This window comes from Micromys minutus (assembly GCF_963924665.1).
Source record: "Micromys minutus genome assembly, chromosome: X".
Taxonomy (NCBI): Eukaryota; Metazoa; Chordata; class Mammalia; order Rodentia; family Muridae; genus Micromys; species Micromys minutus.
The window spans coordinates 15,258,320-15,285,404 of record NC_137970.1 but is presented as its reverse complement, the minus strand read 5'-3'; the positions used below and the strand labels follow the sequence as shown (position 1 = coordinate 15,285,404).

The window sequence follows — 27,085 nt, the reverse complement described above, 5'->3', positions numbered from 1 at the left end:
CTAGTTGAAGAGAATGGAATCCGGGTCTTGGTTTGCCATCTGTGCTATATGCTTTAACACGTCCTTTTTGGTAATGATTCCAAGCAAGCGCCTGAAAGACAAATACACAAAAGAAAACCAAAGTAAATGTACAATGTAAATGATGTTCTTAACTAAAAGGGATGCATGTCCTTAATCCTTCTCAACTTAGTCTTTGTCCACACTATCTGTTCTTGGAGAACAGCGAGCCAACAGGAAGATGCATATTTACCCAGACTAATGGAGCAATGTGCACGACCCTAAATACACTGAAACTTCCACATTTTCCTCTGACTTAAATATGACTCTCTAAACCTATAAATGTTACCTACTTACTATAGCCCTGTTCAAATGCTCCCCCAACCCCAAACATCCCTGGTCCTGGGAACCAGCAGAGATTCTGCCCTGCCCTGAGCTATGGCATGGTCTGTGCAGCTCATCTATGGCCCTTATTCTTTTTGCTCTCGCCCTATGATGACTTTCGTATTCCTGCCTTCCCTGGAACCATGCACACTACTCAAGGACAGAGAAAGGTTTGTTCACTTTCACGTCACCCCAGGATCTCATGGAGAGTCTTTCTTACACGAGTTAGGGTTTCAGTGAATGCTGAGTAATTAGAGAAAATATTCTTACTGACTTAGCTAGCTCTTGTAAAGTATTTACTATGCCATTTCCAAAATTTAGATGCAGGAGAAGTTCTTATAGAGTTGTTCGGTTAACATAAAGTATTAAAAACAAGAAAACCCTCCAACACTCTCCTTGGCCCGTACCCTTTCCCCGATAATAACAGCAGGGCTTCTTTGTTAGAAAGCATGTATTTCAGGAAGAAAAGAACCTTGGCGTTTGGATGTTCAAAGACTTGTAATTGGACTGGAGAGATGGCTCAGAGGTTAAGAGCACTGGCTGCTCCTTCAGAGGTCCTGAGTTCAATTCCCAGCAATCACATGGTGGCTCACAACCATCTGTAATAGGATCTGATGCCTTCTTCTGGTGTGTCTAAAGCCTTCTTCTACCGTGTACTTATATATAATAATTAAATCTTTAAAAAAAAAAGACTTGTGATTTATAGCCTACCGCTACCATCTATTTAATCAGGGGCCCCTGTATAGACCATTAGACATCACTAAAATGTAGGTATTTTTTTTTTTTTTTGTCTTTAAAATTAACAAGGGAATTGTATCAAGTACAAAACTCTTCTTTTGGAGACAGTGTCACAGGTAGATCAGGCTGGCCTACACTCACTGTATAGCTGAGGGTAGTCTTGTACAACTAACTGATTTCCTGCTTCTAGTATCCAAGTGCTGGGATTGCAGGTATATGCCACCAGCCTGGTCACCATTCTCCTGTAACCATGGGTTTGGTTACTCAAGATCAACCATAGTTTGGAACCACAGTACAATACAATAAGCTATTTTAAGAGGAAGGGGAATTCTGCATTCCCAAAACCTTTATGACAGTGTTATAATTGTTCTACCTTATATTTATTATTAAGTGTTCTCATGGGTTTGTAAAAATTCAGTATATATGAAGGTTAGTAGTAGCTACAGTTTGAGGTTTCCAGTGGTGATCTTGGAAGGCATTTCTCATGGGCTGGAGGGACCTCTGTACATCTCAGACACCATTACAATTCCAGCTATGTCTGTGCACAAGAGCACAGTTTCTTTCTTGGTAGAGAATCTGAGTTATTAAAAATATGCAACTAGTAAGTTTGCACCTCTCGAACATATTCTCTTCCCTGAAGGCCATTAATCACATCTACCTTCTTGAGGCTTCCAAAAGGCCTAAAGTCTTTATTTAATTTGGGGGTTCTCCCCTTTACCTCTTTATTCAATTTCTCCCACATTTCAATCTACCTTTATTCAAGGGTGCTCACCCATTGTGTGTAACCAGGCACTGGCGCAATCCCAGCTTGCGGAAGATATCCACTACGATCTCCATTGGTGTAAGGTCTGTCACAGTGAAGGGACTGAGATCCAGGATGTTCCGAAGCTTCAGGGTAGGTGGAGTGTATGGAGGCATTGGAGGCGAATGCTCCGTGAAATAAATGATGGAAGTGCTCACAACCCCGTCTTGTTTCTTCCGAGCATTTTCTGTGTGGAGAGAAGAACATGAAAAGTTGAAAGTTGAAGTGCTGCTTCTCCATTCTTTCCCTAAACTGGACCTCTCTCTCCCCTCTGTTTCCCTGATTTCATGCCCAGTTATCAAGTTACTTTATCCTTTTTCCAAAAAATTCCTTACCAATTGAAATAATAAGATCTCTTCGAAGAACAAAGCCTACAAGTCTTTGCGACTCTCGGGACACTACCACGGGAAAGCCACTGTATGTGGTTTCACTGATTATGGTCTCTACATCTTCCACAGTCATACTGTCCTGAGTAAGGACAGTCAGCACGGGATCATTTCTCCGGGGCTTCATCACATCCATTGCCAGAGTCTTATGAGCAAATTCTTCTTTGGCTTCAAGAAAGGGGTATCCATTGAGACGGATGTGGGCATCATAAATGCCCTCTCGCCCAAGAGCATCTGCCACCCATTTGCTTGTCATGGCTGCAGCCATCAGAGGCACAATATATTCCAGGCCACCAGTGAGTTCAAACATTATGACAACGAGAGAAACAGTCATCCGAGTCACCCCACCTACAAAGAAAACAGACATAGGAAGCAAAGCATGAGAGTCATTACAATTGCAGGCCTGCTCCAGGTTTCATGCAGAAAACCACTACAAGGATGCTAGGACAGGATCTTAGCAACAACTGTGCAGATTCCAGAGTACATTAAAGCAAGGCCCTCCAGTAGGAGACTTCAAGTTCTCAAAATAACAAAGTAAAAGCAGCCTTCTAGTTTTTTTTTAACTCATTATTTTTTTCCTAATTATACATGTTCATTATAAAAATTTAGCTCACACTAAGCAAAATAAAAATTTCAAGTTTTCTAATACAAAACCATGTATTTCTGTATATAAGCAGAGTAAAAATTTCAAAAGTTTTTTCTAATACAACACATATTTTTACATATGTGAGCTCCTATTATGTTTAGTTCCTTTCCATACATTTTCTCCTATTGTATGTTTGGAATATTCAACATTATTACCAATTCAAAATTATATTAACAAAAATTTAAAAGGTTGGGGCAATAAGAAAGCTCCCTTGCAAAATCTACTTGCTGATGAGTCTGATAAACTAAGTTTGACCTCTGAGGCACAGGCTTCCCCCTTCCCACCATAAAATAATGTAGGAAAGAAAATTAAACATCCAATTGAAGAAAGATGCTAAATATGTCAGCTGTCTTGTGGCACAGGTCTGCAATTCTAGTCACTCAAGTGAAGGCAAAAAGGATCACATGTGCATGCTGGATCTTAATGAGATTCTATCTTAAAGTAAAAAATGAAAAGAAGGCTTAGATTATAGTATATTCAATAGTAGAGAGCTTGCCTAGCAAGTAGCATAGTTTGGCTTCAATCCCTAGAACCACACACAAATATTTGTTCAACAGAACAGAATTGTGTTTAAGGGCTATATAATATATGGATGGAGTATAATTTATTTTATAAGTTCCTTAATGTTCAAATTTAAGTTGGTTTTCATTGGTGGCTGTGGGGCTGGTTTGCTGTACAGACACTGTCTTATTATATAGGTTAGACAGGCGTGGAACTAGCCTTCCAAGGGCTGACTACAAGCATGTACTATGGCACCTGCCTAATTTTGTTCTTATAAATAATACTGTGATACACATTCTTATGCAGCTATCTCTGTCCAGATTTCTGATGACTTTCTCTATGTAAGAGATTAAAATTACCTTTATTAAAATGTTTGAGAAACAGTAAACCAAGAAGAAATAGATAATCATGACCAAAAACAAAACAAAACAAACAATCAAAACAACCCAGTCTGGAGTCCACTGTGTTTCTTAGTACCCTTCATTTGTATGCCACTGGTGGGGGAACGTCTTTGAAGCAAACACTACTCACCTAAGCAGGCAGCAGCCCCAACCATGGCATAAAGACCAGGTGTGATGCAATCAGCTCCCTGACTACACCAGCTATTGAAGATGCCCCAGTCATGGTGGTAATAAGCCAGTTGCTCCATTCCTACTCCTAAAAGGCGGCCTGCTATAGCACCAACAGCCATGCTGGGGATAAAGAGACCAGAAGGAATCTGCAAAGAGAAAGAACAAGGTGGTTAGTGAGAAATGATGCAGTTCTTGGCATCTGGTAGGGTAGAGGACTGACCCTCTGCGAAGCAAACAGGCCAACGACACTTTAACTATGCACTATTCTACCAAGTGGCTGCGAAGACTTATATGACACTACAGGGACTAGAGGTTCTCTGGGACGTGCAGGCAAGGATGACTTCGAAGACGCTTACCCTGATTCGGGGTCCGTCAGGCAAGTGCCTGAACTCTCCAGACCAACACAAAACTGGAGGCAGAAATTAGGCCTTTCCCAAAGAAAAAGGAAAATAGATGGAATTTCTCATATATGCAGACATTTCCCCCAATTCTGAATTTTTATCAGCAACAATCAACTCTTTGTTGACTATTGTGTTCCATGCTAGATGGTCTACAGATAAGATTTTATAGATGTTCTGTACTAACCCCAAGAATTAGACATTAATATTCCCCAATGACAGACCCCAAGGTTTAGAGAGGTTAAGTCATTTACCCAAAGTCAAGAGTTAATGAAAATACTGGTATTTTCATAAAATACTTAGAATGACACTTATATATTGCATTCTAACCTATCACCCATATCAAAAAGATGGCACAGGAAGTTTCCAGCTGCCCTCTAAAAACACACCAGAAAATTAAAACCCAAACGGGACATTCATCCACCCTCCTGTTTGTTTATTGGCATCTAGAAATTATTACTATTAAAGGAAGGGAATGATGTAAACACAGTCAGAACAGCTTATGGTTCTTAGTGTGTACGTGACATTGAAATGCAACCAAATGGGGTTATGTCTGCGAATCTATAGATTCCCTTTAAATAAAACAGTGATAAAACAAGGTTGAAATTAACCCAAGAAGCACCCAGAAATTTTTCGGTGTTTTTTTTTCCTATCCCTGGTTCAAATATCTTTCCATGGAGAAGAAGGGACGGTTTGGTAGTGGGGTGCTGAAGAAAGAAAACAAAGGAGAGGAGAAACCTAGATGGAGAAAGCAACTTTAACTGATTTTCTATTTTCATTTGTTCTAAAACATAGATATTATAACAAGTATTGAAGGTGAAGGTCTGCTTTGAAGAAAGATATAATAATTGGACATATTTCTTAAGTACTGTATGATAACTGGACATGTGTACATAATATGCAATGATCAAATCAGGATAATTACCATATCTGTCACTTGAACATTTATTTATCTTTGTCTTAGGAACATTTAAAAGTCCTCTCTCCTTTTCTGAAATATGTAATAAATTATATGCTATGGAACACTAGCACTAGACCCACTTCTGGGATAACTGTACTTCTCTGCATGTATAAGATCAACTTCTGTAGCTTCTCTGTGTGAGAATGTGCGTACATTAGTTTTTACACTTCTTGTGGTATGTGAGTGTGTGTGTGTGTGTGTGTGTGTTTGTGGTATGCTTGTGTGGAGGTCAGAAGAGAACTGGCAGAAGTTGGTTCTTGCCTTTTACCATGTGTGGTTGGAAAATGAACTCAGATCTATAGGCTTGGTGGCAAGCACTCTTACTGCAGAGCTGTCTCACTGGCCAGTGTTCTATGATTCTGATAGTGCAAATACTTAATATTAACATGTGAAGTGGGCTCTACTGGTTAAAAAGCAAATGCTGATAGTAACTGTAAAAAAAAATTACTTAGCCACGTTGAGTTGAACTTTATGAAGTTGCTAAAAACTAAAATGTGGTCAAGATGGTAGAACATTGGTAACCTCATGGAGTTCAGGCTAGAATCAATCTTCTTTAATTAACTCTAACGTGTACCCTATAAGGACTAACACTGTGTTAGTCAGACATTGTATTGTGATAGAAAACAATCTTGCATTAACACCCTACTACCCTTTTTGTGGGCAAAATGTTTTTACATAGAAAAGAGGAAAAATGTTTCTTTTAAAAACTCACCAGTGAGGTTTGCATCTGACCTAAATAAAGGTGTCAGCAAGCTGAGACAAAGTTAGCATTGTCCACCACATCATGAGAACATTTGGAGATGAAGGGGCTTCTGGAGACATCTGACAGCACATGAGCTATCAGGATTGTAAGATACTTTGGCTTTGCCTTCCAAAGCCCACATCCATACAGAACATTCACACAGAATTCACCAGAAGAATTTCTCACCTTCATGCCAAAGGTGAATATAGTAATGACTATTTTCAGGATGAGTGTCAAAGCCAGCTGCCACATGGCACTGTAGACTCCCACGCCCGCAGGTCTGTCAGGTAGCTCCCCGCCTTTGCTTGTGTTGAAGTGGTTCTCGTAATCACAGAGCTTGGAGGAGTCCAGGAGGCCGCAGTCATTGAACAGCTCAGAAATGAGCTCGCTTGTGCTCATCCGGGTATATTCATTGGGGAAAGCCAAGATGGCAGTGATGGCCGTCACGATGAGTACCTCGACGACAGGATACTTGCCCAACTGTGTGGTTTTCCGCTTCCGGCACCAGGCAATGTTAGTGCGGATAAACAGAGCTCCCCAAAGGCCACCAAATATGCCTAGCACAATGAATGGCACGAGCTCAAAAAGATGCCATGGGGTGTGGAACTCCACATAAAAGAGAACTAAGCGGCTGTTTCCAAATGGATTGATGGAGCGGAGCGTGAATGCTGCCACCAGAGCAGCAAAGAATGAACGCCAGAGTGTTTTGAGGGGAAAATAGTAGCTGACCTATAAGATAGAAGGTGAGAAAGGAAACAATCAGTATGCTCAAACTGTCCCAAATGAAATGCTGTGGCTGTTGACATCATAGTGAAGACTGAAAACTTTCCAGAAATCTCTGGTTACATGCCAAAGGACCAAGTTGGGCAGAACACCCAGGGACTGCAACATACATAGATACTGGCCAAGATTTCTAACACAAAGGCATATGCATGCTCTATAGACAGAAGCCATTACCTCTTCCAGGCTGAACAATACTCCACCAATAGGGGCCCCAAAGGCTACAGATACACCAGCAGCTGCTGCAGCTGATAAGACCTACAATCCAAAACATAAGATCAGCAATGGAATAATATGGCTTTCTTACATTCAATCACATTTTTAAAGCAATGTTCATAGGCACAAAGATTAAAAAAAAAAAAAAACCCTACATGGCCAACCACCTTCACATAAGCAACAGTAATTGGAGTCAATAGGTTATATTGAAATGTGTGTGTGAACAGCAATCAAAGGAGAAAAATGCCCTCAATTTGGGAAGGAGTGGAGCAGGTGGAAAAGGGTGCAGAGAGGATAGGAGAGAGGGGAGTGCTGTACTTATATTTTAATAACAGATCTTAAAAGGAGCAAAACTATACAATTTGAATGATCCACAGCATAAAAAGTGATATGTACTTGGAGGGCAAATACTGCATGCTAGATGCTGATGATATATAAAATCACGATTTGTTTTATTTTATTTTTTTTGGAATTATAATTATATCATTTCCTCCTTCCCTTTCCTCTCTCCTTGCTCTCCTTCAAATTAATGGCCTAAAAAAAAAAAAAAAAAAAAAAAACTACATGCACATGTCTATGTGTATACACAGACATTTCTAAGTCAAACCTGCTCAGTCTGTATAATGCTATTGTATGTATGTTTTCAGAGCTGACTACTTGGCAGTTGCTCGGCCTTGGGGAAGACTATTTCTCCACTTCTCAGCAGTCCTGAGTTCTATGTAGGCCTTTGTGTAAGGATGAGGCCTTGTGGGCTTTCTCCCGGGACCAGTTTACGAAACATTTAATGAGATATTATAGGCGGCTGAAATGACAAAGGCAGTTACAGTTTACAATTGTCTACCCTGTGTAGCCCATTCCAATCTCTGTGGCCTATAGAAATGTAAACAGGGAGACAACTAGATTTTTAAAGGCAGAGAAGACAGGTTGCAAGGGAAGTGAAGGGAATAAAGCATCAGCAGGAAGGACAGACAAAAGGTGGTTGGGGACAACATGTGGTGTAGAAGTGTGGTCATGGGAAACGTGCAGGACTCCCACTAGTGACATGAACAGACTAGAATTAATAGGAACAAGTCATTTCCTTCAATACTAGTAACTGTGGAGAGAGATGATTTCAAAGCACATGTTAAAGATAAATTTGAGCAAAATTAAGAATTTCAAAGAATAAACTATTTCTTGACAAAATAAGTGTTTTTCTGGCTTTCTAATCCCAGTTTCTCCAGGACTGGCAGACCATCTGGGAAAATTAAGGAGGGCAAAGAGGGGAGGCTCTGGAGCTAACCTTCAAAAACTCGAGAGCTTTTGAAAAGTCGTAGCTCAAAAGACTATCATTTGAGATGGAGAGGGAAGCCAGATCTCAACTTGTAAAAGGAGATTTTACTGGCTATGTTTTGGGTGAAATAGGACGAGGGCGGGGAGAAGTAGGACTATGGAGTTTTATATATGGAGTCTCTGTACCCTCTTCCAACTCAGATCTGCTCCATTTCCACGGGTCTGCTCACTGTCCTGAGGCTGCTGCTTGTGAACAGGTTGTGCTGCTACTGAGAACCACAAGATAACTTTTACGAGGACTTGTGTTTAGACCCCAGCACCACAGGAAAAAAAATAGGTATATATCTGTATTATGGAAAATACACAGAAGATCCAGATGTTCAAGAAGAGTCTATGCAGGTAAATGTCTGCTGAGTTTCAGAAAAGCAGTTCACCTTTTATACAGAATCTAGTTTCAAGATCAACTCCATCCCCTAAGGCAGTGCTAGCCACCATCCTCTGTGAATGGAGTTCTTTTCATGATTTCACTTGCTTAATACCTTGCTTGATTTCACATGGCATCTGTGTCCCTCTACCATGTGACAGTCCTACTCACACGTCACCTACCACTCCTGCTTGCTTTCCTGTCCTTACTGACTGTTCTAGGAACTTTCTCTACTTAATGGCCCACACTTAAAACTCCAGCATGTCAGCTTCCAAAGACTGTGGTTAATCTTTTTTTTTTTTTTTTCTTCAGGAGGAATCACTGGGTTCCAGTTTTACAAGAGGTCCTTTTAAATGAAATGATCTTAGCCTCGGCCCATTTTATCCATAATTTTTTTGGATCCTTCCAGGAAAATAAAGCAAGAACCTCTGCTTCCTTAGGTCCTTAATTATGGCATGATAAAAGTAACCCATGCCTTGCGATAATTTTTTAGAACATTCTTCCTCCTCAAAATAGTGCACATCAACACCTGGCTGGTTGAGCACAGGCACAGAGACACTACAGTGGAAACCGTTCCCTGAACTGAGGAAAGAGGCAGGCAGAGAGCAGCCTAACATGGGGACAAACTACATCAAGTGTGCCATTTAGTAGCAAGAAATGATGAAAACTCTGCCATTTGAAATATGCTGTTCATATTTACTCTTCTATCCACAGCAAGTTCCTCAAAGTCTATCATTTTCTGTAACTTTTTAAAAAGATTTATCTATTTTAGGTAAGTACACTGTAGCTGTCTTCAGACATACTAGAAGAGGGCATCAGATCCCATTACAGATGGTTGTGAGCCACCATGTGGTTGCTGGGAATTGAACTCAAGACCTCTTGAGGAGTAGCCAGCCCTCTTTTTTTTTCAGTTAAGAATTGTCACTTTATTTTTCTACCAATTCATATCGATGGTATACAAAAGGACATAAACATATTATCATAAATATTAATAGGAAGACACACAAAACACTCCCAAAGAAATCAAGCTCAGGAACTCAGTGTGACTTTCTCCATGTCTTTTCACCAGGATAAGGTTGAGTCCACAAGGTTCCCACTACTCTGTAAAAGCAGCTTGTGGCTTTATATGTCCCATTAGAGGCACAAACACAGGTGCGGAGAAAACTGAAGGCCGGAAAAAGGCTTTTAAAGACTAATTTCAGGCCATCACTTCAGTAGGCTTGTCAGCAGGTTCCAACTTCACCAAAGCAAATGCTTCTCTCCTGCTGGCCTCCCTCAAGTCCTCGTTGTGTGCAGGTGGAAGGCTGCCTTTTAAAACAAAGGGGGGGTTGCCCACGAATATACAATGGGAAAAAAAAGAACAACCCCTCATCTTCCAAAGACAATACAGATCTGAGGGGATGGCAGTGTCCTGTTCCCCTCCAGGCAGGCATGGTGTGCTCAATACCTCAGACACAGCACATCCAGAAAGAGTCACTGCTATCAAATATACTTTCACCCAGAGGACGTGGAAATAGCAAGAACCTAAACTAAACCAGACATCTCCTAGGAGTAAGTCCATTGTGAGCTACACATGCCACCGTTCTTTATGGAAACACGGCATTAAGATTCAGTCAGAGGCAGCCAGCAATCATGAAGGACCTATGACTCTGACTCATGGAATACGATGGAGCTCCGTTATCTAGCCAGACCTCTCTGGTTATCTGCAAGAAACCAACACACTGGAGAAAAGAGCAAGAGAACTTCACACACAGGCAGATGGGGGACTTAAAAGACACAAAACTTAACAGTCATGGTGAGGAATTGTCCCGTAGAGACACTTTTAAGGCTAGCAAGATTCATTTGTAATTTGCCATGTGCTGCAGCCAGCTCTCTTAACTGCTTATCTCCCCAGCCCTTTCTGTAACTTAAAAAATAAAAAGAAGTTAGCATGTATAAATACAATAAACAGTTCAAGTCCTCACTTCTTTCCTTCTGCCTTATTTTCCCAGGCACTATAAGAACATGCTTTTCACAGTTTACAATAAACCCATTTCCAGATATTTTGGGGCTTTGTGGATGTTCATCTTCATGCATACGGTTATATACATGTGAGTGCATGCACATGTATGTGCAAGGGGAGGCCAGAAGAAGTCAACCTGCATCAGGCACCATCAACTTGGTTTTTTTTTTTTTTTTGAGAAAGTGTCTCTTATTGGCCTGATACCTACCAAACACAAAACTGGCCAATGAGCCTCAGAGTTTGATGCTTTCCATTCCAACCCCATGCTGAGATTATAAGTATGTACCACTTTTTAAGAAAATGGGTTCTAGGGACTGGAGAGATGGCTCCGTGGTTAAGAGCACTGACTGCTCTTCCAGAGGTCCTGAGTTCAATTCCCAGCAACCACATGGTGGCTCACAACCATCTGCAATGGGATCCGATGTCCTCTTCTGGTGTGTCTGAAGACAGCTACAGTGTACTTATATACATAAAATAAACAATTTTTTAAAAATGGGTTTCTAGGTCCCCATCTTTGCAAGGTAAGTAGCTTACTGACCTAGCCACAAATATTGTCTTCATATGTACATAGAAACACATTTTTTAATTACTCAAATTTTTCTGTAAACAGCAGCCACAAGCTAGCTTCAGTTTCTGTTGTGTGGTGTTGGCAGTCCTTGTAAATTTACTTAGGGCCATCTCATTCTTTTAAATGGTGGCATCCTTTCCTATGATATGAACAGAGCACAGTTTTTAATCAAGCCCCTATTTAATGACCTTTTGCTAATTTTAGACTGTATAATATTAATAAGTTTGTATTGAGTATCCCTAGACACCTGCGGATCTACACATGCTAAGATGGTTAGATGGTGAACTCCTAGAACCAAACTTGCTGAACCAAAAGCTGAATTTACCTGAGTGGCATCCCAAATTCTTATCTCTTCTGCTCCCGAGGGAGGATACTTGCGGGCGTGTGTAGGGGGTGCCGTTAAAGTCATAGGTCCTTACCTCTCTGCGCTTGGCTTCATTCTTCCTGTATTTGTTGAAGCAGTGGCACAGGATGTTCCCACAGCAGCAAGCCACGTGCACTAGGGGGCCCTCTTTGCCCAGGCTCAAGCCAGATGACACTGCCAGCACCAAGGTGATAGTTTTGATGACAAGGGTCCATTTACCCAGATAGCCCCTAATAATGAAACCACTCAGGATAGTTTTGATCTGCAGGTGGAACAGAGAGAGATTGAAAACTGACTACATAAATAAACAAGGATAAACAGTCAAAGTCTATATCCCGCACCAGAACTCTATCACTCCTCAGCAAGTGACATGTTAAGCCTTGTCCCAATTGGGACCTCAAGATGGGAGAAATGAGAACGTCCAGGGATTCGGGGGAGAGTAAAGAGCTGTGAGGCAGCTGAAAGGAGTCTGGTAAAGAAGAGAGTGGATGGACGAAGACACAGGAGCAGCTGAGGAGAACAGGTACTTCCTCTGCTTATAAAGTGTTCTGAGAAGGTCAATGTTCAACAAACAGCCTGAGGAGTAAATCTAGCCTGGAGTATTTGCCAAAGAACTATGACTTAGTCAAAGGGCAGCCAGGAACTAATATTGTAGTTGCTTGAGCAAAACAGTCTAAGGCCCAGGTAGGTATGGGATTTGGGCAGCCATCTTTCCTCTTCTAGCCCAAATTCTGTGACCCAGGCTGACAGAGGACTTGAAGAAAATTTAGATGGGCTGTAAATACCCTACTGTAGATACCCTCAGGCTCTGACTATGATTAACAGTAACTAAACTACAGTACGTGCAAGAATACACAGATTTTGGCAAAAAAAAAAAAAAAAAAAAAAGCTTTGTACTGCACTCACCTCAGGGATTCCAGAACCACAGGCATATGGTGCAAATGCCTTGACGAGAGATACAGCGAGGAAAGCAAACAGGAGAGCCCAGAGGACGTACATGAAATAATTGACTATGTAGGCAAAGGCTCCCTGGAACAAGACAAAAAGACAGACACTGGTTTAATGTCGATAGCCGGGTGGGCAGCTCCTCTCAGGGACTTTTTACCAGGAGAGCAGGCCAGGAAGAAAACGAACAACAGTAAATTGCTTAAACATCTCTTTGCAGGTCATTCATTGGAGAAACTACTGAAACACAATTAGGCCCCTTGGTACTGAAAATCACATGCCTCGCTGCGATCAAAGGAAATTCTCAGAGGACTGAAAACTGGAAGCCTTAAAACATGATTCACTTTTGACTTTGAGGCAGAATCTCACTATGTGGCTCTGGTTGGCATACAACAGTGGATCTCAACCTTCTTAATGCTGTGACTATTTAATACAGTTCCTCACATTGGGGTGACCTCAACCAGAACATTATTCTGTTGTACCTTCATAACTGTATTTTCTACTACTGTGAATCCTAATGTAAATACAATTTGAACATTTCATGGTTTCAACATTCCATTACCCTTACCTATCTGGCCTTACCTACCTTACCTAGTCTTAAGCAACTCCTGTGGAAAAATCATGCAACCCCTAAAGAGGTTGTGACCCACAGATTGAGAACCACCAGCCTACAACTTACTATATAAACCAGGCTGGCCTCGAGGTCACAACGACCCAACTCCCTCTAGCTAAATTCTTGGCGAGAGAAGACCTGCCAGGTTATGGTTAGTTTATGAAACATGGTCTTGAAATACAGCCTCGTGTGGCCTCTGCCTCTGAAGAACTGAGACTACGCACTGAAACCCTAAGTGGTCCCAATTTACTTTTCATTGGTGTTGCCAGTTTTGCAGTCAAATACGTATGATTCCACGTCAAGTTTAACAAAAATTACAATAGCCTCCCCAGCTTCTGGAATGGGTGAAATGAGTACATATTTAAAGTGACCACAGGCTTCAACATTCTATAATCATCCCCTATCTTGGTGTTAAATTCTCAGACTAGCCTAACTAAAATGTCTAAATGTTGCTTTGTTTCTTACTAATTGTTTACTCAGCATGGTTAGTATATTTGGTGGAGGTGTTGTTCCATTTCCTTTCCGTTTTGAACACATGCTCTACCTCTGAGCTATACTCCTAGCCTCCACGTTTGTTTATTTAGCTGAGTTGTTGTTGCCTTGAGACTGGGTCTCATGTAACCTGTGCTGGTCGTGAAACTATTATGTAACAGAGGGCACCCCTGAACTTGTTTATTGTCTCCACTTCCCAAGTGCTACAATTGTATGTACGAGCTCCCATGTCCAGCTCGGGGTGAGGGGTGTATACTGTATGTGTACCATGATAATGCAAATGCCAGTGGAGGCCAGAATGTGGCATTAGATCCCCTGGTGCTGGAATTGCAATCAAACTCTAGAAGAACAGCAAACACTCTTCACAGCTGAACCATCTCTTGAGCTGTGATATGTTAATACATATATGCACAACGAAATAATTACTACCGTCAACCTCCATAATTATGCTTCTTTGAATGAATAGTACATTTTCAGTGTTTATTATTTATTGTTTATTTTTTGTTTTGTTTTATTTGGTTTTCCAGAGAAGTTTTCCCTGTCCTGAAACCAGCTCTGTAGACCAGGCTGGCCCTGAACTCACAGAGATCTGCCTGCCTGCTGATTTCTCAACTAGAGTTCTCATGTGGCACATTGGATCTCTAAAAGTATTCATTTTACATAATTGCTAATTTATACCTCTGGCTGTATTCTCACCATTTCCGACCCTTCCTTGTGCTTGTAACCACCGTTATAGACTGTTAAGCCTTTAACAACTATCCCACAGGTAATGATTACATCTTAGAGAGATTGCTACCATAGACACAGCAAGGAGTTCATGAGTAGAAACTATATGACCCTAATAATTCCATGATGTTCCAAAGAACAAAAGGGGAATAGTTATTTTCATATGGATAGAATATACTTTTGATACTGTATGTATAATGTGCATGTATGCATGATAATGAAGTAGGACACCTAGAAGCTTTAGTTTTGAGCACTAAGAATGATTCATTAACATTAAAGGGCTGGCAAATGGTGGTGCTTTACCAAAAAGGAATACCAAGCATCAGGGGCTATACTTCAGATGGCAAGTCCATAGAGCTCCATAGAGCTCAATGGACTTGCGACTTTGCAAAACATAAAGCACTGTGGAAACTTAATGGACTCGACGTGAAGAATCAGGACCCTGCAGGTTTCTTAGTTGTGAATTTGACACAACTTTTCCATGGTCTTAGGTTCTCAGAGCACAATTCTTTCTTTGTCCATTAAGGGTAGCTGGTGAGCCAGTGGACTCCCGTGGTAGGAAACAAAGAGGAAGGCAGTGAAAAGGAAATCAGCAGAAGTTGGCCAGGGGCACAGACCAGGAGGCCAAACGCTTGGCAACAAAGGACTTCTTAAAGCATTGCAGACTATTCCCCTCCTCCGGCAATGATTTCATTCATAGAAAGAGCCAAAGAAATCTGCAGTTTGAGCAAATCTCAAGCTCTGCTTTACAAGGAACAGGCCCATGATAAGGGCTAGTTATTCAGGGATTGCACAAGGGAGCTGTCTCACATCATCAAAAAAATTACATCTCTCTCATCCTCCCTCTCTCCCGACTGCTTTTGGTTATCATTTTGTACAGATTGCTAGAGACATGAAATGGGCTGGTGATTCCGGTCATGGATAGAGTTCACCTAGCATATTCAAGGACCCCAGTCTCAACCTTCAGCACCACAAAACCAAAAACACCAACAGAAAGAGGAAAATAAGTTCTATGGGTTTTATATACATAGTACGTGTACACACACACACACACACACACACACACACACACACACACACACACACACACACGAATTTCCTGTACTATTGTTATGCAAAGTGTTAACCATTGGGAGAGGTCAAGCAAGAGGTTAACTTTTTTTAATGTAACTGCCTTAAAAATAAGTGGCTGGCACAATTGCTCAGTGGTTAAGGATGCCCACTGTCAAGCCTGAAGACCTGAATTTAAATTCCAGAACACACATGATAGGAGAGAACCAACTCCCTATGAATTGTCCTCTGACCTGTATACAACAGCATGGCACACATGTTCCCTCAAACATACATAGAACAGAATCTATTTGTAAGTGTTTCCTGGAGCTGGAGAGACAGCTCAGTAGTTGCTGCTCATGCAAAACTGGGTTGGACTCCCAGTCTCCTCCTGAGACAGCTTTCAATCATCCACAGCTCTGACTTTAGAGAATCCAATGTTTTTTTTGTTTTTGTTTTTGTTTCTTTTTTTTCTCTCTGTGGGCGCCAGGCACACACCTATATACACAAGAAACCAAACCTAACACACACTCTCTCTCAAACTTGCCCTAAGTTGTAAGAGTTCTTAAACTTTTTTTTTTCCCAAATCTTTCTGATACATAAATAGAGATGTCAGAGTAGAAGAAGGAAGTACTTGGGAATGTAAGGAAAACAAATTTCATTTCTTCCTTAAAACAAAACAAAACAAAACAAAAGACCCAAACTACAGTGGAAGGTATGGCAGCTCACAGGTCTAATCCCAAGATTTGGGAGGAGAAGATAGGCTTCCTGGGAGGTCTAGACTAGATGAGGCAAGAGAATGAGACTTTGTTTTAAACAAATAAAAATCCATGGAGCTACCTAGGAAACTGAGGCAGGAAAGATCACAAATTTGGGCCAGCCAGGGAATTTATCAAGAGCCTATCTCAAAATAATTGTAATTTAATTAACTAACTTGTTTGTCTGTTTGTTCATATAGTTATGGTTTTCTTGAGATGTGGGCTTACTGTGCATCCCTAATTATCCTGAAACTTGATACCTAGATTAAACTGGCCTTGAATTTGCAGTGACCCCACTGATTGAGAGGTACAGTCCACTAATCCAAGCTCAAAAATATTGTGATGGTTTGCCAGGGCCAACAAGACTGATGACACAGGTTCATTCCCCTGGAACTACATTCGTAAACCCATCCTTTGACTTTCACACATATACTGGGACATATATACTGGGACACACACACACACACACACACAGAGAGAGAGAGAGAGAGAGAGAGAGAGAGAGAGAGAGAGAGAGAGAGGGAGAGAGAGAGAGACTGAATAAATAAATAAGTAAACAAATAAATGTAATTTTAAGATCTTCCTGCTTCCACTTTTCAAGTGTGTGCAACCAAGCGTGGCTTTCGTCATAAAAATATTTAAAGTACAGAAGATATAAATCAGTTATAAAGTACTTGTTTAACATATGCAAGGCACAGAGTTCAGTCTTAAGTAGATGAAAAAGAAAAAAATATATTCCATTTAAAAACCATTGTTTATGGAGGTAGAAAGACAGCTCAGCAGTTAAGAACATTTGTTGTTCTGACAGAGTTTGAGTCCCAGTACCTACATGATAGCTTACAACTGTCTATCTGTAACTCCAGTTCCAAAGGATCCAAGGCATTTTTCTGATGTCTATGAGCACCTGGCACATGTGTGATGTGCATACACACATGCAGACAAAACAGTTATACACCTAAAATAAATACATCTAAACAAATATCTTAAAAACCATTGCTTGTACTTAATTTAAAAAAATTATCCCAAACGCTCAGGAAAACACAGTGTTTTGTAACATTCATCCTATAATTTAACTAGATGACAGTTTCAAAAGCATACATGTCTTAGTTAGGATTACTATTGCTGTGATAAAACATCAGGACCAAAAAGCAAAACACTCCATATCACTGTTCATCAATGAAGGAAGTCAGGACAGAAACTCAAACAGGGTAAGAACCTGAAGTCAGGAGCTGATGCAGAAGCTATGGAGAGATGCTATTTACTAGCCTAGTCCTCAAAGCTTGCTTAGCCTGCTTTTTAATAGAACCTAAGACCACCAGCCCAGATATGATACCACCCACAATGGGCTGGGTTCTCCCCCATTAACTAATTGAAATGTCCTACAGGCTTGCCTACAGCCTGATCTTATGGAGGTATTTTCTGAATTGAGGCTCCCTCTTCTGTGATGACTTGAGATTGTGCCAAGTTAACAGAAAACTAGCCAGTATTACACACATAAAACCCTGCTCCCCAAGCCAATGTGTACAGTTATATATGGATGTAAATACATGCTGACTTTATTTTCCTATCCTTTTCTATTGACTTATTGCAGTGTGTGCGTGCGTGCACGCGCGCACACGTGCATCACCTTCAAATGTTTTGTGAACAGGGTGGATGGTAAAATTTTTTAAAATTTATTTTTAGTTGATTTACGATTATGTATACTTTATAAAGTACAGCATGATACTTTGATATTTGTATATATAATGCATGGTGATCAAATCAGGATATTAGCACTACTTACTTAAATATTTCTTTTTCTTTATGTTTAAAGCCTTCTAATTCCCTCTACTTCTTTTTAAAATATATAAGAAGGGCACAGGGTTCACTATTAGAGCTCCTATTACCTAGAGTGCACACGGCCTTGGGCCCAATGCTCAGGCCTCTATCGATCATCGGCTGTTGTACAGTTACAGTACTGTTGCTGTTTAAACTGTAGAGTTCCTCCCTCCTCTCTATTTGCTGTTCATTACACAACTTCTCCTGTCCCCTTCCTTTCTCTGCTGCTAGTGACCTTTACTCTACTCCTTACCTCTATGCAATCAGTCAGATGAAAGATACATTTTAAGAGTACAAGCACACATCTTGGTCTTATATCTGCTTCACTAACAGAACGGATGAATAGGGAGGGAGTTCAAGGGGTACTGGTTTCTACTGGTGAACCCGACAACTAAAAGTTTTGTTTTGTTTTGCATGCTTTTTAAATGGGAGAGATCTAACATATAACAAAGTACTGAAATAAAGGAAAGAAGCTGAAACACAGGATTCCTGTGTTGAAAAATACATGCGTAGGCAATAATGAATATACGAATAAAGCTGCAAGAGAGACTGAGCAACTTTATTTCCCAGATCCCTGGTATTTTGACACAAACTATATACCTTTTGCTTGTTCTAATTCAGTACTCAGGGATAAACCACTTTGTGTTTCTGTATGATGAACATGTTTTAAACCATTCACAATGTTTTGCTAGAAGTTACATCTTACCTGTTGTCTACCTCTGACATTTCTATTGAAATTGTTGGAGAAAGGCAAGTTTAGCTACACTATGTACTAAGAGCTAAGCAGTAGAAGAGGTATAAGACTTCTTTAAAATAAACCTAACTTTCAAATATAAGCAGAAAATGTTTTCAACATGTCTCACTCTATAGAATTAGGGCTGAACTTAAACCACAAAAGAAGACAGCTGAAGACAGCTGGTCCCACTTTGTTTCCCAGGACTGAAGATGGGGGAATATTTCGTCATTGCAGGAGTACAGTACAAAAAAATGAACTACATATCAGGATGAACTTCAGTGGTACAGAAATCAGTGCTGGGTATTACCTGATCCGTGCTGATTATAAGCTGGGACCAGCTATTCCACTCTGGGCATTTGTCTCTCTCTTCAAAGGTAACATGCTCGGAATTCCAGCAGCAGTGTTCATGGTTAAACCAGAATCTCCCTGTGCATATCCCTTCTTTTAAGTCTGTCATCCAGTGAGCAGAGATGTCTATCAGGCCAGCTAAGGAACCTGTTTTAGTAGGGAATAAAGGCAAAGGCAACGGTGAATTCCACTTCTGAAAGAACAAGCTCTATCAGCCAAAGAGAGAGGAAAGGAATTGGAATGTATGTTTTCCTATTCCTAGTCTATATTTCCTGTTCCTGTTCCTATTCCTAGTCCACCTAGAACTTCTTTCTGATCATTGACTTGCTTGATATTTCACCTACTACCCCTACACTGACACCAATGTTGGGCTGAAGAGATGCTTAAAAGTACCTCCTACTCTTGCAGAGGATCTGAATTCAACTCCCAACTCTCACATTGCATAGCTCATAGCTGTTTGTAACTCCATCTCTAGAAACATTTCTGGGCTCCAAGTATCTGGGCACCTGCATGTACACATATATACCCACATACAGACACAAACACCTATACATGACTAAAAATAGAGAGAAACAACAGTATCTGTAAACTATGGGGAAACTAGGGAGAAAGCAAATTACTCGGGGTGGAGGGGGAGGGAAGAGTTTGGTTTTGAAACTTACTTGGCATAATGAGGGGATAGCTTTGGTATAGTTTAGGACTGGCATCCATAAAAGAAGTAATTTAAAATTATGTGATTTGCTATGTCTTTAATCCGTGTACTTTGATAGTTCATCAACCTGGTCTATTCAATATGCCTGCTAGGGCTAAATAATGAAACTCCATCTCAAACCAAAAACAACTAAAACAAAAAGATTTGAGTAAGCATAAATTTCCCACACTGAAGAATCTTCCATGGTGTTTATTTGTAACTCCTATAGAGGGAGACTGACGGAGATTGTAGGTGACAGGCAAATCCTGGACAGCAGGATGTTGCACCACGGACAAGATCTTGCACAGTGGCAGGAAGACACTATAAGCTACGGACATTACATTTATAGCAGTATAGAGTGTTGTGTGCAAAGAAGGTTGGATAGAACCAGAGACCCTTTGGATGTCTACTAAACCTAGGGTACAAACACACTTAAATTGGTCTGAGTATTTGTGCAGCTTGGTCTTCACACAGACCCCCCAACAACTGGAGCCAAGGCTGTCCCTGAATCTGTTGTGAATCCTATTCCCCCAAGTGGGCTGCCTTGTATGTCCTCGGTGGGAGAGGATGCGCCTAGTCTTACAAAGACATGATGTGCCAGGAGGGTGGGGGAAATACCAAGGGGTCTCCCCTTTCTCAGAAGGGGAGGAAGGAATGGGGAAGAGGATCTGTGTGAGAAGATACTGGGAGGGGGGCTGATATTGGGTGTAAAGTAAATAAATAAATTTTAAAAAATGAACCAGAAGAAAATTCTCAAAAAAGTCTCAGTGTAACCAAATAAACATATACAGAATATCCATCAAAGAAACTGATAAGAAATAAAACAAACTAAAAAAAAAATGGGACCATAGTAACTAGTAAACTGAGGGGCACTATGATCAAGTACTTTACTTCCGGCTGTTTGTTATGTGTCAGTTAAAGAAAGAAACTCTGGCCAAGAGAAACTAAATAGTCCAGAATCATGCTTTAGGAAAAATGGTAAAGGTGTTACAAAACTCACAACCCCTGAATCCCTAGACTGGTTCCATTCAGACACACGGTTTCTGTTATGGGTCTCCAACATTTAAAAACAAAATGTCCTGTGTGTACCAGAGGGAAAGAGTCAATGGCCAAGTAAAGAGAAGAAACACATTAAACAGTTGAGGATATTGTGCCCGCACTCTGTTGGTGAGGAAGTCCACGTTATGTGTATGTTTTGGTAAGTGTTACCGCCTACTTGAATGTTCTAGTCAAACCCAGCAATTTCTAACAGCTACTTTTGGCAACTCCAGCCCCTAGGTTTCTGTTCCAACTTTTATTACATTACTGCCTGGATTCACAAAGTTAACAAGGCCTTCTAGTTATATGCTTCTGTATCCTCTGGCTGCTTCGTATGTGTTGTTTTTCACACAGCACTCCTATCTTCACTCCTGTCTTCTTTATTTCTACATCTCTCCCTTCTCACAAATGGCTTTCTTCTCTAGCTATAAATTTTATATAGATTTTTATAGATTTCCCTACCCCCAAAGAATAGTGTTGTGTCTTACCCTTGGCTACCATTTCCAATGACTATCAACATTTGAGAACTGGCTCCCAACATGTATAACTGAGGTTTCTTTGAGAATGCTCAAATGTTTCTAACCAAATGTGTGGCCTTTCCTCCTCTATGTCCCTTCTGTTGTTTTCTCTACAACATTTGGCGTTATAGACTACACAACCTCTTATTAACCAGCTCCAAACTGTCTTCTCTCTTCTGGAAGAGCCAAAAGGCACAGTTGAATACCCTCAACCATGGGCTGGCAAACTACAATGTGAGAGCCAAATCCTGTCCACCTTTTACATCTGTCAGTAAAGGTATCCCAGTGACAGACAGTCAGACTAACTTGTTTACTTATGGTGCACAGCTCCTTCTGTGCCACAATAGCTGATTGGTGTAGATGCTACAGAGATCATTTAACTCACAACTCCTAAATATTTAGGATCATCAGACCCCTGTAATAAAAAAGCAAAGACTGCTAACCTTCAGTAGATGCAATCCTTCTTAAAATTTTATTATACATATCATTTGTGTATGTGCACACACATTTGTGCATGTAGACTCATATAGAGATGAGGGGTCAAGTTTTGAAAGTTGACCCTCTCCTTCCACCATGGGTTGCAGAAATCAAACTAACGTGGTCAGGCTTGGAGAGCAAGCACTTTTGCCTGTTAAGGCATCTTGCCAGCCTCTATCCCAGGCAATTCTAGAAACTAGGGATGAACGAACCATTTCACATTTGAGATAGCCATAAGAGCAGCATCACCAAGTAAGCACCATATCAGGTGCTTTATCCCATGCAGTCTTCAAATAAAGTATTTAATAGAGATACATGTACTATCTGTATTTTACAGATCTGCCATCAAGGTCTCCAGGAGTTAAGAAATTTGTCCATAGCCAAAACTGTATCAGAGACAAAACAGAGGTTTGAATACTGACATTCTGAAAGTAAAGTCTGTGCTGAAAAGTAAGATCTTATCCCAGCTTTTCCAGCTTTCCCACCTAACTTCCTTTTAGCTCAAGATTCCAGAACTTTCTAGGTACCATCTTTAATGCTACAAGGGTATATATTTCTTGGGCTCTTTGTCTGATAGCCTTGCTTCCCACAGAGGAGGGGAAGTTTACACTGGACCTTGCTGTAAGCTATATTTGCAGACAAAGTATACATCATATACTCTGTCTGTGGGGTGGGGAGGCAGTGCATATATGAATCAGAGGACAATTTGTGTAACAGGGAGATGATAATTTGTAATAATAGGTTCTCTCCCTCCATCATGTGACATCACATGGTCCAGGAAATAATCAGATTGGGGCTATCAAGCTTGATGGTAAGCACCTTTATCCACTGAGCAATCTCACCAGCACTTTGGATAAGGGATACTCAATCTTTAGTGTTTGGGGTGGCCAGAGAAGGTTGATGGAGGGTTTAGGAAAATATGCTTCCATAATACCACTCAGAAACCATGAAAAAATGTAAGAAATATAAAAAAAGTGGGTAAGATCCACATCTTATTATGCATTCCTATGCCACCATGAGAGAGGCAGTAACAGCCTACAAGACAGTACAATCTATATGGCAGTTCTGGTCTGTATCTCAGCCCTGAGGAGGGTAAGGAAGCAGATCACATTGCTATCCAGCCTGGATTATACACTGAGTTCGAGAACAGCCTGGGCTAAATAATGAGACCCTATCTTAAGAAGGGCTGTGGGGGTGACTCCTGGTAAACTAATGTACATGCTTCTGTACATTAGTTTGGGTTTTTAATGCCAAGAACTGGAAACAAGAGCAACAACAAAACATCACTTCATCTTCTAAATCCCATGCAGACTATGACAAGAAGACACCAACAAAAGGACTCTTCCACAGAAGCAGGAAGATACCGAGGCCGGCTTCTACCATCAAATGATTTTGACATCGTAGAGCAGACAAACTGAGGTGAGCTGTGTTTCTGTTTTGATTTGAGGAAGCTGACACAGGTGTTAGAACTCTGACAGAGAGGACACTGCGACTCCAAAGGTTCTGCAGTAGTTCATTTCAGATGGGAGAGCATATTACCTGCCTCAATTCAGAAGGCACACATTACAATTCTGGGACGTTAATTTTTAAAAATTAGTTGGAGGAAGAACTGTAGGAGCCAGAGGATCAGGGACACAAGAAGGCTCACAGAATCAACTAAATTGGGCCCACTGTGGCTCACAGGGACTGAAACACCAACCAGGGAGCATGCGTGGGACTGACCTAGGCCCTCCACACATTTAACAGTTGTGCAGTTTGGTCTTCATGCAGCACTCCTAACAGTGGGAGCAGGGGCTGTGTCTGCCTTTGAAACCCTCTCCCCTATTGGGCTACCTCCTCTACCTCGATAGGGGAAGATGAGCTTCATCTTACTGCAACTTGATATTCAAGACAGGTTGATATTCATGGGAGGCCTCCCCTCTTCTAAAGAAAAATGGAGGAAGGGTGGGGAAAGGAGGGGGAGGAAGACTGGGAAAAGAGGAGGGAAGGAAAACTGTGGTTAGGCTGTAAAATAAAATTTAAAAAAAGTCTTTAGTTTACCATACCTGATAAAAGGCCAATGAGGAGCATTAACAACCAACCAGAAAAAGCATCGCTCACACTGTGAATTAAGGCCCATGTTGACTCTTTGCTTTTATTGGTAATCTAGGGAAAAAGAGAACACATTGGTATATGCGAAACATAGCTTTCCTCCATCTCCAAATTGTTCAGCAGAAAACTATAAACTAATTGGGAATAGAACCAATTAACCAAGAATGTTATTGAACTCCACCATTTTGTTGTGATATCCAAGGTAAACCCCACTTAATATCATCAACCTGTGTATTGTAGACTTCTTTTTCTGACCTGGATAACAGCTGTCCCAAGAAGAGTTGATTCACAGGGAAGACTGTTTTGTAGACTAAAGAAACCTTAGCAGAGCTGAGTGGCAACTTGAAATTTACTATCCCAGGCTGTGATTCAGTCAGGAAATTCCTAGGCCTTGATCCCACGAAATTCTAAAGGTACAGTGACCCCAGATACTAAGTAGTATTAGTGCTGGCAGCTCCTTCAGTTTCAGACACCAGCAAGTGTATCTGGAGGTATCAGCACAAACAGGAGGCTTGACTGTTTAGGTCTAACCATTGTCGATTTAAAGCCATAGTGTTCATATTTTATTTTAGCTTTAAGTTTTTATATTGAGAGATGGAGAGAGAGGGGGGGGAGGGAGGGAGGGGGGGGGGGGAGAGGGAGAGGGAGAGAGGGAGAGAGAGTGTGCCAGGGTCAGAGAACAACTTTTTTTGAAGTCTGTTCTTTCCTTCTTTTATGTGGCTTCCAGAGAGTAGAGTTCACACCAAGTACTTCTGTAACTTATCCAGCTTACTGGCCCATGCCCATATATTTGAGACCAATATTCTTCCAGTGTCCTTACTGGTACTTCCCTTATCTTTGAAACACCATTTCTTATCCTGAAAATTGATATATCCCACCTTCATCCGCATCAACATCACAAAGAATAACAAATTATAAAATATCAAAAGAACTTTTTAAACATATTTTGAGGGCCATCAAGATGGCCTACTGGCATGTACAAGCATGCCTGTACACACACACACACACACACACACACACACACACTATATTACACTACACTAAATTACAAGATTAGAAAGAAAACTGAGCCAGGTGGTGGTAGCGCACACACATTTAATCTCAGCTCTGTATGCAGAAGTAGGTAGATCTCTGTGAGTTCAAGGCCAGCCTACATGAAAGTTGCAGGACAGCCAGGGCTGCTACACAAAGAAACCCTGTTTCAAAGGAAGAAAGAAAGAAAGAAAGAAAGAAAGAAAGAAAGAGAGAGAGAGAGAGAGGGAGGGAGGGAGGGAGGGAGGGAGGGAGGGAGGGAGGGAGGGAGGGAGGGAGGGAGGGAGGGAGGGAGAGAGAGAGAGAGAGAGAGAGAGAGAGAGAGAGAGAGAGAGAGAGAGGGAAGAACAAAGTGAATGAAATCAGTTGGGAGGCTTAAGCTAAACCTGTGTTCAAGTAAGTTCAAGGCCAACTTGATTAACAGTAAAAGCCTGTTTCCAAATCAAAAGTGAAGAGGGCTCAAGTTATACCTTACTGACAGAATACTGCCTAGTCTTTGCAAAGCCCTGGATTCAATCACCAGTACTTACTGCATCCCTGAAAAAAAAATATTTAAAAAAAAAAACCTGTACCTGGGACAACCTAACTCTGGGTTTCATGTGTTTGTGAGAATACTTGGCAGAGTTTGGAAAAGGATCAACAGTTGTATGTAGCCAGTTTAGATTATCTACTCAGTGAGTTCCCGGCTAGCCGGAATCAAGTCTCAATAAAACAACAATAATAATAAAAGACTCAAAGGATCTTGGCAGATGACTCTGGGAAAATTTACCAGTACTTTGAGAAGAGAGGTGATGAAATTCTTTTATCAAACTTAAACAACCTACACCATAGCTCTAAATACCTATCACATTAAATTAACATCTTGGATATGACTTTGATCAATCTTGTGGTGTTTGTTGGTACTTAGTATTTAAATTTACTTTGGTTTTATGGTTTTACAAGAGCTATAATCATACAGAGGTGAACACTTATGCTTCAGTATAGTATAGGGTTAGGGTAATTTAGTTATTTATTTCTTTGAAAAGGGCCCATTTACTTTCCTTGGTTTTAGAGATCCTGCTTTAAGAGAAAAAAAAATCATAAAAGGGAGATACAATGGGAGAAGAGAATCTTGAACATTCCTTTTCACCTATACAGAGGCATGTTTTGCATTTCTGAACTGGAAGTGTCCCTTTCAACAACCTTCTACGGGAAAAGAAATCATTAGGCTTAATTTTTCAAACAAAGGATGAAAACAGAAACATCTTAGAAAATGAAGCCAGATATGATGGGTCTCATCTGTTAATCAAGCACTGGAGAGGCAAAAGGGCATCCAGGAATTTGAGGTCAGTGTGTGCTACATAAGTGAGTTCCAGGTCGGCCTAAACTTTGGAGTAAGACTTATCTCAAAAAAAGATGAGAAATCAAAAGAAAAAGAAAGAAAGGAAAGAAATAAACCCTATGCTACCAATAGAAGCCAGATTCCACAAGCTCTGGGGCTGAGAAAAAGAAAATATACAACAAATTTCATTCTTTAACAGCCCTCCCCCATATTTCTAAACAGTTACTCACACACCATCATTGCCTTACCTCTCGGTGCCTATCTCGGTCTCGAGATTTCTCTCTCACCCAGTCAATTGTGTTGAAATCATCATATGTCCCTACACCGGGGATTGGCTCCTCTAAAAAGTCCATGATTCTATTTGAAGAGCCTATTCCACCACCATTGTATGACTTGTTCCCTGTATTGAAGAACAAACAGGCATTAGTATATTGGACAGTCAACATTTTTAATATCCCCTGAACTATCTGCTGACTACAGTTTAAGTGCAATGCAATCACCTATTGTGAATACCTATCACATTCCCAAGTTTCTATGATCTAGGCTCACATAAGAAACAACTAACAGCACTATGAATGGACAGGAACCCAGGACAAACAATAGTATAAAGAAAGAAATGACAGAAGCTGGTGTATAATGGAAAAAGTATCTACAGAACAAAAGACAAGGAGCTTGGAGCAG

At 40.7% G+C, this 27,085-nt stretch overlaps 1 protein-coding gene across 1 annotated transcript; it reads right to left on the bottom strand.

The window, feature by feature from the left end:
- On the bottom strand, window positions 1-26,793 carry CLCN5 (chloride voltage-gated channel 5; the record flags this gene model as incomplete). Its single annotated transcript, XM_080910454.1, has 11 exons — window positions 26,653-26,793; window positions 24,006-24,105; window positions 19,196-19,383; window positions 12,657-12,779; window positions 11,806-12,012; window positions 7,085-7,165; window positions 6,314-6,856; window positions 3,986-4,172; window positions 2,257-2,655; window positions 1,892-2,108; window positions 1-91 (listed from the first exon to the last, which is right to left on the bottom strand). Exons 1-11 carry the CDS (start codon window positions 26,755-26,757, stop codon window positions 1-3), a joined length of 2,241 nt encoding a protein of 746 aa, XP_080766580.1. The 5' UTR covers window positions 26,758-26,793.
- Between the last annotated feature and the right edge of the window lie 292 nt (window positions 26,794-27,085).